This window comes from Camelus ferus, chromosome 2 (genome assembly GCF_009834535.1).
Source record: "Camelus ferus isolate YT-003-E chromosome 2, BCGSAC_Cfer_1.0, whole genome shotgun sequence".
Lineage (NCBI taxonomy): Eukaryota > Metazoa > Chordata > Mammalia > Artiodactyla > Camelidae > Camelus > Camelus ferus.
In genome coordinates this window covers 56349029-56363165 of record NC_045697.1, presented here as the reverse complement: position 1 = coordinate 56363165, position 14137 = coordinate 56349029, and the positions used below count along the sequence as shown (strand labels likewise).

General features: G+C 34.0%; 1 protein-coding gene across 6 annotated transcripts in view; it reads right to left on the bottom strand.

Moving 5' to 3' along the window:
- Positions 1 to 14137, bottom strand: part of EPHA5 (EPH receptor A5) — a 313192-nt gene that overhangs the window by 9758 nt on the left and 289297 nt on the right. For 5 of the 6 annotated variants that reach the window (XM_032459293.1, XM_032459303.1, XM_032459295.1 and 2 more), the window contains 3 exons: positions 13726 to 13875; positions 6469 to 6662; positions 2764 to 2919 (listed from right to left, as the gene is read on the bottom strand). In XM_032459293.1, coding sequence (XP_032315184.1) covers positions 2764 to 2919; positions 6469 to 6662; positions 13726 to 13875 — 500 coding nt within the window. Of the gene's footprint in view, positions 1 to 1547; positions 2920 to 6468; positions 6663 to 13725; positions 13876 to 14137 lie in introns of those variants that run through there. The other variant, XM_032459337.1, reaches the window with a different exon arrangement.

Sequence of the window (14137 nt, the reverse complement as noted above, 5' to 3'; positions counted from 1 at the left end):
GCAGACGGAAACATCTAAGGTTGGAAGCCACTTTCACTGAACACATTTTTAACTCTAAGATCTCGAAATTCTTCATTTCTATTCCACATCAAGCCATATATATATGTGCTGGCAAAAAAACAGAAATAAAATTAAACTTTTCTGATGGAAATTTTTAACAAAGTATGGGGTTATGAAAAATTTTAATTTTTTACTCTTCCTTATTTTAAACCCACCACAAGAATAAATTTGATGGCACAAGTTATAACATGTTTTACGTATATAAGTATATAACAGTTTGATCTTTTGCTTTATATTAATTAATTTCAGTTTTTCTAAGCATTTATAAATATATTCTTCTGGTTCTCAGTTTCTGTTATACTCTGGCAATAACACTGGCACTAATATTTTATTTTATTATAGTATCGCACATAAAATTAATAGTTAGATATGGGCAAAGACCATGTGTAAAGAAGTCATTACCTAAGTATTTAAGCATTTGTATTTCTTTACTGATATCTTAGTTCCTTTGCCATAATCTTTAATAATGACTGACTTTTTTCGTGAAGGGCACACAAAGTGCTCAGATAATTTTTTTCTTATATTCCTGACCAAACAAGTAACTGATTACCCACCATTTTGTGAGTTATTTAACACAAAATATTTTGATAAATATCTTCTTACTAACAGGGAAAAAATGTGGTCAGAAACCCAATGAACAAGAGGACATATACTTAAAAGGTGTTGGATCCTTCAAGAAATCAGCTTCACTGGAGTTAAGGTTGGCTGGCTCCATTCCTAGTAAGGAATATATGGTCCCAGGAAACTGAAGCAATTGACACATGGAGACCAACGTTCTCTGAACAGGAAGATGTTGGGAAGTCTTTTAATTTTACCTTACTCTTTCGGTCAGAGTAAATAAATTAAAACAAAATATTTGAAAGGAGGCAATATAGCAGGAGACAGCAAGCTACCAAAGTAACAGAAACAGAGAGAAGAAATTGAACCAAGTAGAGAAGAACTGACTGGACAAAAATTACTGGAGAATAGAGATGAGGTGCAGACCATCACTCAAAGACAGACGAAGCTTTAAGGGCTTGAAAGAAAATACACAAGATGAGAGAGTTTGGAGGTAGAAGGGTACACAGGAAAGTAAAGAGAAAAGAATTAAAAGAAATAAGGAAAACTGAAACCATAATTCTAAAATATTCAACACATTTATAGTATTTTGGGCCCCCAAAGAAAGTAGGACAGGTAGTTAATGAAAAAACCATTATTGGTGATTATAACTATTCTGTGTAGGGAGAAGCTAAAAAGTAATGATATAAACATATATATGTATATGTGCTATTTTAATAAAAAAAGAAACATAGTTTAATGCAAATAATTTTATTATATATTTACAAGTAATCTGACATCGGGTAGAAGAAATACCTACAGTATCATTTTAATATAAAATGACAAATGACTTTAATAAATTAAAATGACCATTTTTTACTGAAAAATTAAATAGCAATCATGTAAAAATAGTTTTAAATTATCAGTAAAATTTTCTGTTTACTATTTTAAATAGAGCACAAACGAGTTTTTGAGTGTCCAGAGAAATAATGGGCAAAGTATATGTGTCACCAAATAGATATGATTTAGTGATGATGGTGAAAATGAGATTCAATAAATTAAGACAGCAAGCTGAGTGGTGATTTTAGATCCTTTTAGTTATAGAAAGAAAGAAGAGAAATGCTGAGAATGTGACATTATTTGGTGATAAATGATGGTACCCTGTTACCTTTTGTGTGGATGGGCAGTGAATTCAAAGAACCAGAGAATGCCATGATGGAAACGGTGAGAACCACACATTCAAGTGTTCATATGATGCGAAGTAATGGAAGAGGACTGTGGTTTAGTGCTTTAGAATGTTCTACCATGTTTTAAACCTTACAACAATATTTTAACCTTTGAATTGGTAGGTAATTTGAAGTAAGTTATCATTATAGTCACAGGTTAAAACATCATTCATGTTAATGTAATCTAGATTTAACCACCATAATGACAGTTAATTTTCACAAATAACAAATATTAGGCTAAAATAATTACACATACAGATTATATAATAAAATACAAACAACTTACAACCTTAAAGAATTCCATTTTTAACTATAGTGATTTTTATTTAATAAGATTTAATAAATTTTATCTTAAGCGTGCAAACAGAAAAGGGCACAATTGGTTCCACTGAGATTGTACCAAATAAGAAATCAGAGGCAGGATTTAATATATCCTTGGACTGCAAGAATATAAGTTGCACCATTTAGAGAGTAAACAAGATTCCTGCCTGGGAAGCTTTATTTAAGCTGCTGTTGCCTGGGTATCCATCATTGCCAAACTTTGAGAACGTGTTTTGTTGTAGGGCTAGCCACACCAATTGTGCTTACAGTTTTATTTTGTATTTACATTCATGTAACATAGGTTCCAGTATAAAGACTTTGTCAAGAAAACATCTTTTCCACAACACAAAGTACAAGTATTTTGCCAAGGAGATGTTATTCCAATTATTTGAATACTCAAATGTGATTTGTTTGAAGCAAAGCAGCAAAGATACTGGCCACAAGTAGCATTAAACCATGCAGTTGTTAACAATACAGGCTAAAAATAAAGAGGCTTCTTTGAAAGCTGCCACATGGGGACAAAGGTTAACCGATTTCCCTTGACCTCATCCAGATTGGTTTCTGAACAAGTTTTCTCGCCCCAGCAATTATGTAAAAATTATCAGAAAAAATTACTCACTCCAAGGTCACCTGAGCCACAGCGTCCATTGAACTGTATCCATTTTCCATGAAAATCTCTGTATATCGGCCCATTTTGATTGCTTCTAGCCATTCACCCACTGATCTGTAGGCCCCAGATCCCAGTGGGCCATGTTCTGCCAATAAAGTAGATACTCTAAAATACATAAAACACAAATATTAAAAGTAACATTTTAAATTTTTCCTAAAAAATTATATTGTAATATTACCTCATAACCAATAGATCTTTGAGCCTTAAAGCACATTTATAGAAGAAAAATATACAAATGCTAACAAGGAAAAAATAATTCAAAATACAGAACACAAAATAAGTCTATTCAGATTTTTTTCTATCTATAGTTAATGAAGACATATAATAGCTTTTAATAAGTAAATTTCTGGTCATACAAAATATTAGCTAAAAACTCCATCTAGTGACTTAGATATATTTACATCCTCCTATTGTTTTCTTTATAAAAATAATATAGAAAATGCTACCAAATAGAGATACGTAGGATAATTTGTATAAAGTCAATCGTTTCTAGACTTCACTAGAGAAGCTCATGCTCATTTAAGCTAATTTCCTAGGAGACCAGAAGTTAGTTATCCTTTATTTTATGCTCTTACACAGAGGGGTGCTTGTTAATTCACCTAGGAGTAGTAGAACTGGAAAATAAAATGTAACTCCAAATATATAAGAAAATGGAATGGAATTTACCAAATCATGCAATGCTTTCAACTATACTAAATTTATACTCTTTGGTCAATTATATATGATATGATTGATGATGATGATTTCTGGAAATGTATCCTAAGGAAATAATCAGGAAAAATGGCAAAAAAGCACATGCACACTTTTTCACTAATGAAAGTAAACATCAAAAGTAATTTAAATGGCCATCGCTGCGAGTTTACTTAAGTACATTTCAACCACAAGATACAGGACAAAATACCTTTCTCTGCACTCATGTTCTCTGTACTTTCTCACATCCCACTTACACTTCAACCTACTCCAAGTGTATTGTCTTCCAAACCAATTCTATAAAAATTGCTCTGGTTAAGGTGAGCAATGACCTCTATTTTGTCAAAATCTGTGAAGAATTTTCCAATATGTAAGTTCACTGACCTCCCAGAGACATTGCACAACCACCCCTACCACCTCCCTCTTGACATCTTACCTTATCTCAGTCTTTTTTGAATCACTGTTCTCTCTTTCTTGGCCACCATAATATTGTATGCTTCTCTTCAATCTCCTTTGCTTGCTTCTTGGCCTGACTTTCAAATCTGGAGGTGGCCAGGATTTGGTCCTGCATCTTTTCTACTCAGGCTATAACTCCACTCTACTTTAGGCAGTTTTACACACTTTCATGTTTCAAATAGCATCTCTTTTTCTCCAGTTTCATCTTCTGCTTCGTTCTCTTGTACATTCATATGCTTACTCCATATTTCTCACAGGATTGGCATCACAACATGTCCAAAGTCAGAATACTCATTTCCTCCACATCCAATTTCTCCTAAACTGCTCCTCTTTCTAGTCTACGATACAACAGTCAGCTCCTTCCTTGTCTTCAATCCCCTCACAATCCATCATTGTGAGTACTACCCATTCTGCCTCCAATATATTGCAAATCTGAGCACTTTTCTCCATTTAGTTTGTCATCACCTTAGTTCGAGACATCATCATGTCTTACCTGCACAACTACCCTAGCCCACAGTTATCCTCCTAAATTCTACTCTTACTCTCTACTCCAAAACTAAAGTTTGTTTTGTATTGCTTTTAGTTTGCTTCATCTCTCTCACCCCCAATTATGTGTTGCTCAATGCTATATACTCAGCACCTAGCGCACAGCATGACACAGAGTAGACACATGAATATTTATTGGATGTATAAGTAGATATTGTGTGGTAATTTGTAGTCATTAAATAGTGGAGTTAAAGATTGGTTGAAGACAGAAATACAGGAGGAAATAGTGAAAAGGATCTTGAAGTAGAGATTATAGAAGAGTTGCAATTTCTTGGGTAATAGCCAAATCTAGAAAATGACTATGAAGAAGAGAGTCTAACTAAGGTAGGTTAGAGACCAAAATCATTGAAAGAAGAAAATTCAAGGTATTGAGAGATTTATGAATGTCATCTACATGGTTACTCAAAAAATCTAGTTTTGTGACATGGGTAGGGATAGGAAGAAAGAGACAATGAATCAGGAACTAATACCTAGAACCAGGATTTGTAGATGACTGAATAAAGATGGGTCAGCGAGTGGTACAGCCCTCACTCAGTATCTGCAGGGGACTGGTTCCAGGAGCCTGCTCCCCTACCCCGTGGATACCAAAATCCATGGATGCTCAAGTCCGTTATATAAAATGGTGTATGTAGTACAGTTGCCTTCCATCTCTGCAGATACAGAGGGGTGACTGTGGAGTCTTAAGCTAAATCTGTTTAAATGAATCCTAGCAAGCTGAATTCTATATAATGCAAACAAGGAAACATAAAAATTCTTTGGAGATTTTAAACTGCTTTCAAGCTATAATGATGATGCTGAGATAAATTAATATAATTTAGAACATAAAAGTATCTTTTTATGATTTCCTTTCCTTATGTCCATTTGTGACAACTTAACATAATTCAAACAAGTAGATGAGAGAAAAACAATATTTTACATGACAATAAACAATTTAAAAGCAGTTATTTCAGGAACAACATAAGGAATGATCTCTAAGATGCATTTGCCAGTTGCTACCACAGAAAGTTAATGATGCTTGAACAGAAGTTGAAGATTCATTCCTCATTTGTATTTAAAAATGACTTTTTGCCTAGTGAACAAATGTTATACCAGAATCCTAGAACTTATGTAACTTTATAAACAGACTGTTTCTTATTTAGTTCATGCTATGGGCAGCCAATTCAGTTACCAGCAGAATACCTTTTCTTGTAAAGATAGACAATTGCCTTGAATATAGTGAAAATAAAAATCGGTACAGAATCAAACTGATCTATTTTTTTGAGAGGACAGTTTTGTAATTTTTCAGGTAAAAAAAGGTAAGAATGCTTTACATAAAGCAAGATTATTTAAACACATTCATAAGCATTCAGAAAATTTTAAAAAATGCTCATTTGCTCATATAAATTTTTTCAACAAGATTACTCATTTATCAGTTTTAAGTATTGTTCAAACTACATGGTAAATGATTATCCAAATATCTGGACTCAGCTGAGTAAGAAAAAAAGGTCCCTAAAGGAGTTGCCAGTGTTCACAAAATATGACAGGCAGTGAAATCTACTCTAAGAAAATCAGAGTAATTGTTGTTATATACCTCTGGTTTAAAATTGGATCAGTGCTTAATTGGCTTTCTCCCATGATCTTATAATCTTATTTCCCCCTAACCAAACTTACGTGGGGTCCAAAGCACTTGAAACTACACACATTTGAGGATATTTTTTTAGTGCTACCTGAATTTGTCTATAGTTAACTGGTCAGTTATACTATTAGATCAGGTATAGATGCTTTTAAGTATTATTTAATCATTTCTATTTCATTCATTATAAAAGAATAATAGTATTACGCAAAAACTATTTTCATATAAATTAGTGTCATATAAGTTCCTAGGCTCACATGTATGTAAAAATAATTTCACTAATTTGATATTTGTGTCATCAATCTGAATTAGCAATATCCAGAAAAAATCTCTCAGGTCTGGCCTTGTACCTGCTCGATGCATTAACCAGTGTCTTCAAGCTACTTGGGTTACGAATCAGCTTGTCCAACATGCTAACGATTTCATCAAACTTGGGCCTGCTATTTCGGTCTTTCTGCCAGCAATCCAGCATTAATTGGTAGAGAGCAGCAGGACAGTCCATGGGGCTTGGCAGACGGTAGCCTTCCTCTACCGCTTTAATCACCTGCATAGAGTGAAAGAGAACCAGTCCCCCCAAACCGCAAATTTAGTACAGAATTGCTGGAGAAATTTCCCAGTGTTCAACTTTCATTCTTTCTGATCCTTACTCTTGGAATAACAACCAGCATCACTATTTCTAACATCTTCAATTACTCCACTTGCTGTAAAATAAAATAGCATAGAGAAATAAATATGCTATCACACAATATAAAAAGATAGACTTTCCTCACATATTATAAAGAAAAATAAATGGTAATAATTTTTAACCTAAATTCTTGATGAAGGGTGATTTGGAAAATTAACTGACATCCAAATAAACAGTTCATGCTTTATTTATCCTTGCAACCTGGAGTCAAATAGAGATGAACTTTTCTAGTGATTTCTCTGAAAAGGTAATGTCTTTTTAATGAAAAATTATGTGTAGAATCACATTTTTTAAAGTAAGACAATTATAATTTCACTTCAAAAGAGACTTCTGGATGGTAAATGATGGATAAGTCAAAGGCTAGATTAGCATGTCTGTCTCATGTATCATTTAATAATGTCAAGGTCTGGCTGTTTATAATCATCTACTGTTTTCTGTCAGGAATTTGGAATAACTGTTTAGTAGCACAGGCTTTACAAACGTCATTGATTTTAAATGTAACCACACATGTGAGTATCAGTCTAATTGTGAGATTGTTTTATCAAAAACATTTGTAATGTTGCTGCTGCCATAAAAATGCCTAACTCCAGAAGAGATTTGTTTATGCTACTGAACATAATAATACAGGGTTTATTCAACTATTAAAATTCAGATAGTTAAGTGATAACCAAAGACCAATAATAATGAGCACATTTCTCAAAATCCGATTGGAATTATTTTCTTAACGGTTAAGTTTAATTATATTTTTCAACAAACACTTCAGATTTGATTTGAGAAGTGGAAAAAAATATGATGATTAGAATAGAAATTTTACAAAGATAAGTTTGAAAGACTGTAGGGAAACCAGTCTTTTAATGATAAAGGAAATGGCATCTGAACAAGAGCTCTGGCAGATGGAGAGAAGACGAAATGGCAGATTTAAGAGACATTTATAACATCTGGGTAGAGGAGGGTGTAGAGAAAGTATCTGAGATAAAACAAGTTCAAGCCTTTCACACTGGATGGCTACTGCTGTTAATTTTAGGTAAGCACATTTATGGGGGTAGGAAATGTCGACAGCTGTAATTTGGGGCTTGTTTTATTTGAGGTGAATAAAGGGACTACAGATGGCAATTTGCAGGAATCTGGCTAGAGTACAGGAGGTATTTGGGCTGATATTATAAATGTGAGGGTCATCAGCACTTGGTCACAGCTTGAAGTTGGGTGTAGTTTATATCTACCCAGGAAGGGCATAAAATAAAGATTCCTGAGAAACACCAATAGTTAAATTTAGGCAGAGAAATACAAGATACTCAAGGACTCTGAAAATAAATGGTCAGGTTAAAAATTGAATAACTATGAGCAAAACACCTGAGAGTCATCTACCACCTTAGTTAACTCAAAAACATACAAAAAGTTAAAAGACAAACCCTAGTAGAAAATATTACAAAAACTGTAACTTATGGTTCACATGTCTAATATATTAAAATCTCATGCATATTGAGAAATAAAATAAGACAACAAATAAATAAGAAATAGATAGTAATAAAAATTTACCAAAAATGCTAAATCAATTTTGAGAATTATTTATTATCACTGGTGCTCAAATAAATAAATGGTAAAAATAAAAAGTACCATTTGCACTCATATATAATTTGAAGTTCATTTATTTATTAATTTGCTTATTATAAGACTGTTCACTGTTGATAAAGGCAGTGGTTATTCTCTTTAGTAACATATATGTACCAAAATTAAATGTCTTAGTTTCTATCATCAAATATTTCCCTATGCAGTGAAAACAGTCATTCTTATTTACGTAAAGTCATTCTTATTTACTTATTATATTTCATACCGTGCTTTTCCTCAAAGCTGAAACCAATCAGTTCTACCTTTTTTCTTTAGCACCTATTTTTTAAAAATATTATCTTTCTTTCCCTGAGCAGCTAGTTTCATATGTGACTATGAAATGAATAAAATAAACCAATTTCTTAGTTTTGAAGGAATTAATAAATTATTTGATCTGAGAAATTATTTCCAGAATATATTACTTAACAGCTTTATTTTCAGCTAAATTTTTATATGTAAACATAATACTCGGTTTCTAAGTTAATTACAAACTTGGCCCAGTAATTAGGTCAATGAATTTAATTCTAAATTCATCTTTAGAATTTATATGTAAAATAGATTCAGAGCTATCACTTCAAATTTTCTATTTAGACATTTTGAAGTGATTTTTTTTTTTCATTTTTACCTATTGTTCCTTTCATAGCTCTGGGGAGAAATGAATGGTGTTAGTACCCTGGTGGTTTGTGAAATACTGGAATTTTACGAAAGTGCAATTTAGACTGTTCATTTTACCATATAATTTTTAATATATGACCAAATGATTCATAATCTCAATTTATCTTACTATTACTATTACATTTATTAATCTAAGTGGTTGAGATGAACAAAGAGAAAAAAATAAAACCAGAATTCTTACAACCTGGCACTATTTCAGATTTCTACATCTGAAAGATCATAAGCTATGCATTTTCTTGGCATCGCATGTAAATCAATAGTCTGAATGTAATTTAAAGGATGCTGCCTCTCCTTTCAACACCTGAAACCCAACACTGAGCACCTACTATGGCACTATTCACTGAGTAGTGACTCTGTTGGGTTCCTTCCATCATGTAAGGGTCAGTGAATTTTATCTTTCAGGTACATATACCTATTCTGGGTGTGGTTTACTTTTGCCACCCAGGGAGCCCAGACAGCATTACAAGGTTAGAATGTGTGAGACTCGAACACATAATCCCACCTAGTTTATCACGCAACTAGAACATCCACTTCACAGTGAAGGATGGATGTGAGAGTATCACATACGTAGTGATGTGATGGTAAATATTTAACAATTGGCTCTTCTTGTGGGGAAAACAGATTTATAATATTTTCTCATTTATCTGATATAAATACTCCCTCCATGTTAACTCAATTTAGACATTATTACACTGAGATTAAGAATAATTTGCTCAATGTCAAATCTTGGAAATTGGTAGTATTTGGATGAGAACTAAATTCCTCATACTTTAATTACAACATGTTATATGTTACCATATTTTTTTGTTCTACTATTAAAAATTCCAGCAATATTATACACACACACACACACACACACATATCATTCTATCCCATCAGAAACTGAAACAAAGAATAGAAAGAGGAAGAAAGCACACCCAGTACAAAGTGGTCTGACATCCTTTTGGAGTCAAATATTTTTGCTGCTATAAAGGTAAGATCAAGGCCAACATAAATGGTAATAGAAAACTGACTTCCTAAAAAAAAATTAAAAACGGATTACTTAGATAAGTTTTTAAAACATTTTGCAATTTATGTGCTTAGTATACACTATGTATTCATACATTTCTGAATAAATACATGAGAAAGACTCACTAAATATAAAAATGCAATGCAATGAAAATCTCTTATTTGTTTTTTAAGTTCTGAAAAATGTTGACATTTAAAATGTTTGCTATCAATAAAGAAGTTTCTACTGACTATAGGATATTATCTTAGTTTTCCCAAGCCTGAATCAGAGTTCATGGTCTGATATTTACCTAAAATCATCTTAGTCATTTTAGTTTATTTTCATTATGTGTTGTTACGGTTTTTCTCTGTGATGACAGAGGCAATCCTAAATCAAAAGAAACCTACTGCAGCATTCTGTCCCCTTTACACAGCGGAAGGTCTCCTTGAGGGACTTAGATTATTCTGCATGTCTTAGCAATGTAACATTTTTTGTGGTGACCAAGCCCTTTTAGATTCAGACAGTATCTGGCATGTAGAGATGATGCAATACATCATTCAAAACTGCCAAATCAGTATTTCTGCTTTGCTGTCCGAGAATCTTTTTTCCAAAAGAGATATTCAGTAATCACAATTTTCAAATGCAGTAGATCTGTTATATTGTTGGATACTTATGTAGATAGAAATTGAGGCATATCAAACCTAATGGCATATCTAGAAACTAAATGCCACAAATGATAGCGAACTTGCTGAGAAAATGTAAAGCATGTATTAGAAACTAATAAAGGCTGACATTTTAGAAAGATCTTTAATTGTATAATCATTTTCTGTAAACTTCATTTAGATTTTTGGAAAACCCAGCCAAAGCCAAAATATTAGTTTTTATTTTTATAAGGTCCTGAAAATATTATATCAGCACTCCCTTGTATGTTTCTAAATAGCCTGAAATAAAGTTATCTGAAAGAGTATCAAGACTCAAATGGCTGAAATCAGAAAAAAAAAATTTGTTCCCAATCCTTCACACCTTGTTTCGCTGTCCTTTTCCCTGCAGCTTTATATTGTCTATTCATAACAAGCAGTGTGATTGGACTGCTTCTCTGATTAATGGATTGGACAGTGGAAAGCTGCCGGCTGAAGTGCAATTGGGCTCATTCTCACCCTTCAGCCACGGGGTAAATGAGCTCATAGCTTGGCTAGCCTGCTGGTCTCTGAACAAAGATACGGGCCACTTGGAGCAGAGCCAAGGTGTACTGGCAAAGATCAGCCAATCCCCAGAAGCATGAGCAAGCACAAGATAGCAGAGATACTTATGAGCATTCATTTACCTGGCATCATGTTCTACTTTGATCTATTATTTTATTTGTGACAGATACAGCTATATCAAGCAAAACCGTCAATAATGTGGATAACAATGCTACACACATAGTTGGGAAGGACTAAGAATTCTGAGTGACAGAATCAGAATTCAAAATATCTCAAGTGTGAGAAGGAGTTATAACACCAGGCAAATAACGGACAAATGCTATCCTTGAGTGAAGGGAGGAGGCTTGCTGGCATGATGGAATACAATACTTTCACAAACACTAGAGGAAAATATGACATTGGAAAGTGAGAAGCCAAACCATGTATCTCAAGTTAGCATTTGGCATTTATCTGGAGAGCAGAAAGTAGCAAATAAGTCTGGTCTTTGTCTAGACTAGATCAATCCAGAATAATCATTATATATTGAACTGAATATTTTATATTCACTTAGAAGGCTGATCTAGGATCGCTGGTTGGAAATGAAAGGGAGGACGGAGACATTGATTCAACTGGAGACTGTGTCGTGGTTAGGTGTAAAAATTTTGGAGAACCAGTGTGAAATTTCTGGTATAACTTTGATTATTTTTTGGCCTTAAGAAAGTCACTTAACCTCTTAGGGCTCAGTTTCTTAATTGCAAAATGGGAATAACAGTATCTCTCTGACGGGTTGTTAAATCTATAACAAGAGTTCAATACTATAGCTATAGTCCTGTCCCTAAACTTGTAAAGTTGAAGACAATAGATCCTATATTCTCTCAGATTTAGAGAAACACAAGTCAGCATCCCTTCACTAAGCCAAGCGAGTAGGGCACAGGGAAAACCCATTTTCGATTTTAGATAACTAAAAGAAGGGGAGGTTCGCTGCCTTGCTGTGTGCTTGTTGGGAGGCAGGAGTCCATCAGCCTACCTTGACTATCGCTATCCGAGAAGAAGGCTATGAAATATTTCTTGGGAAATCCAGTGTGACCCTGGCTTCTCATCTGGGAAAATTTGAAGAAGGCGGGCTGGCTAAGGCACCTGCAATAGTCTCTAAGAGCGGGAACACTGGTAGAACGTCCAACGGGATTGTGCTTTCCTGGGGGGAAGCAGACATGTGTAAGGTACTGTGAGGTGGGGAGCAGGTGGCGAGTGAGAGGAACTCTGAGACTTGGAGTACCTCCTCCTTTTTAACTTGCAGAGAGGAGAGCAAAAATCTGACAATTCTTCCTTCCCGATCTTGCTACCTAGTGTCAGGCTGGCCCTGCAGTTGTGGAAAACACTTTGAAGTGGATATAGGATTGAATCTTATTTAGACTGGATTTGAATTTTTATATCTGAAAGTGAGCCTTAATTAGTGGCATGGTACTGGTGATTCAACAAAGTGCAGTCAGAGAGCTGTATACCTGTCTAATAATCCCTGAAGGCATGGGAGAGGGAAATTTTACAGAGCATGGGTGAAAGAAGTAATTGGAGAAAAAAGAAATGCTTTAAATCAGCATGATATTGAGATAAGACTGTTCAATATACTGGTTTTATAAAGAATTAATGAGCTACCAGGAGGTAAATCACTTAAAAGAGTGTATGGCATATAGTAAGGGATCAATAAATGTTAGCTTTCATAATTGTTTTTTTTTTTTTTGAAGAAAAAACATCAAATTTCAGTGTGATCCAAAATGGAAAGGGCTGTACTGAATAGTAACAATGGAAAAATTACAAAAGCAAAGCCCAAAGAGCCATGTAGTCAGGCATCATTGTGAACTTGAATAGAGGTTTCTTTCATGGTTCTTTTAATTCCAGGATTCTATTATTCTAAGCTTGAATTATTTATCCATGTGGGAAAAAAATCTGTTTTTTCCCTAAATGAAATAGGCAATGCAACTCTTCCTACATTTTTTAATGTAAAGAAACAGAGATTTTTTTTTATCCCCTAAGAGCATCCACTATTAAATCAATATCATTCATCCTTTTGGTTTGGAGGATTAGCTCCCTTTATCAAATGCATGTCATAAAAACTTGCCTGTCAGTATTCATTCTTTGAAGGCTCTTTCTTCATTTTTGAAAATGATACTGACATACAATGAGTGAAACATTACCGCAGTACAGCTAGATCTGTCTGGCAAGGGACAAAGCTTTTATATAACAGTAACTTGCTTTCCTTTGTACTAACTCATTTTGAGCTTCTGCGTGAAGGGTATTTTAACAACAACAAAATGGATCAGAGGGTAAGCAAAGAGTATTTCATCTTTTTAAGCAACTATCACTTTCAGAAATACATATATATATATATATATATATATATATATATAAAATGTCTCCTGACTCAGAGAGCAAAGTATTTCATTTCAAACTTGAGGGGGAGTTGTTGCATACTTACATCTTGATTGGTCATCTCCCAGTAGGGTCTCTCTCCATAAGACACAACCTCCCACATGACGATTCCATAGCTCCAGACATCACTAGCAGAGGTAAACTTTCGGAAAGCTATAGCTTCTGGGGCAGTCCATCTGATTGGAATTTTGCCTCCCTAAAATTGAAAAGAGAATAAAAAAAATTCTCACCCACACACTTCAAATGTATCTAGGGATACTGCTGCCTCGCTGAAAAGATCTAGAAAGAGATGTAGCATTTTTAAGTGAATCTGTTTGACAGCGTGCAGTCTCTTTTCACATATCTCAGCCCATAAGCACTTGTAGACTGACTACTAATTGGCTGTCTGGAAGGTTTCTGGTTTAAATTCTGTTTGACTACTGGAACACATTCAAGACCCACATCTCAATTACAGTATC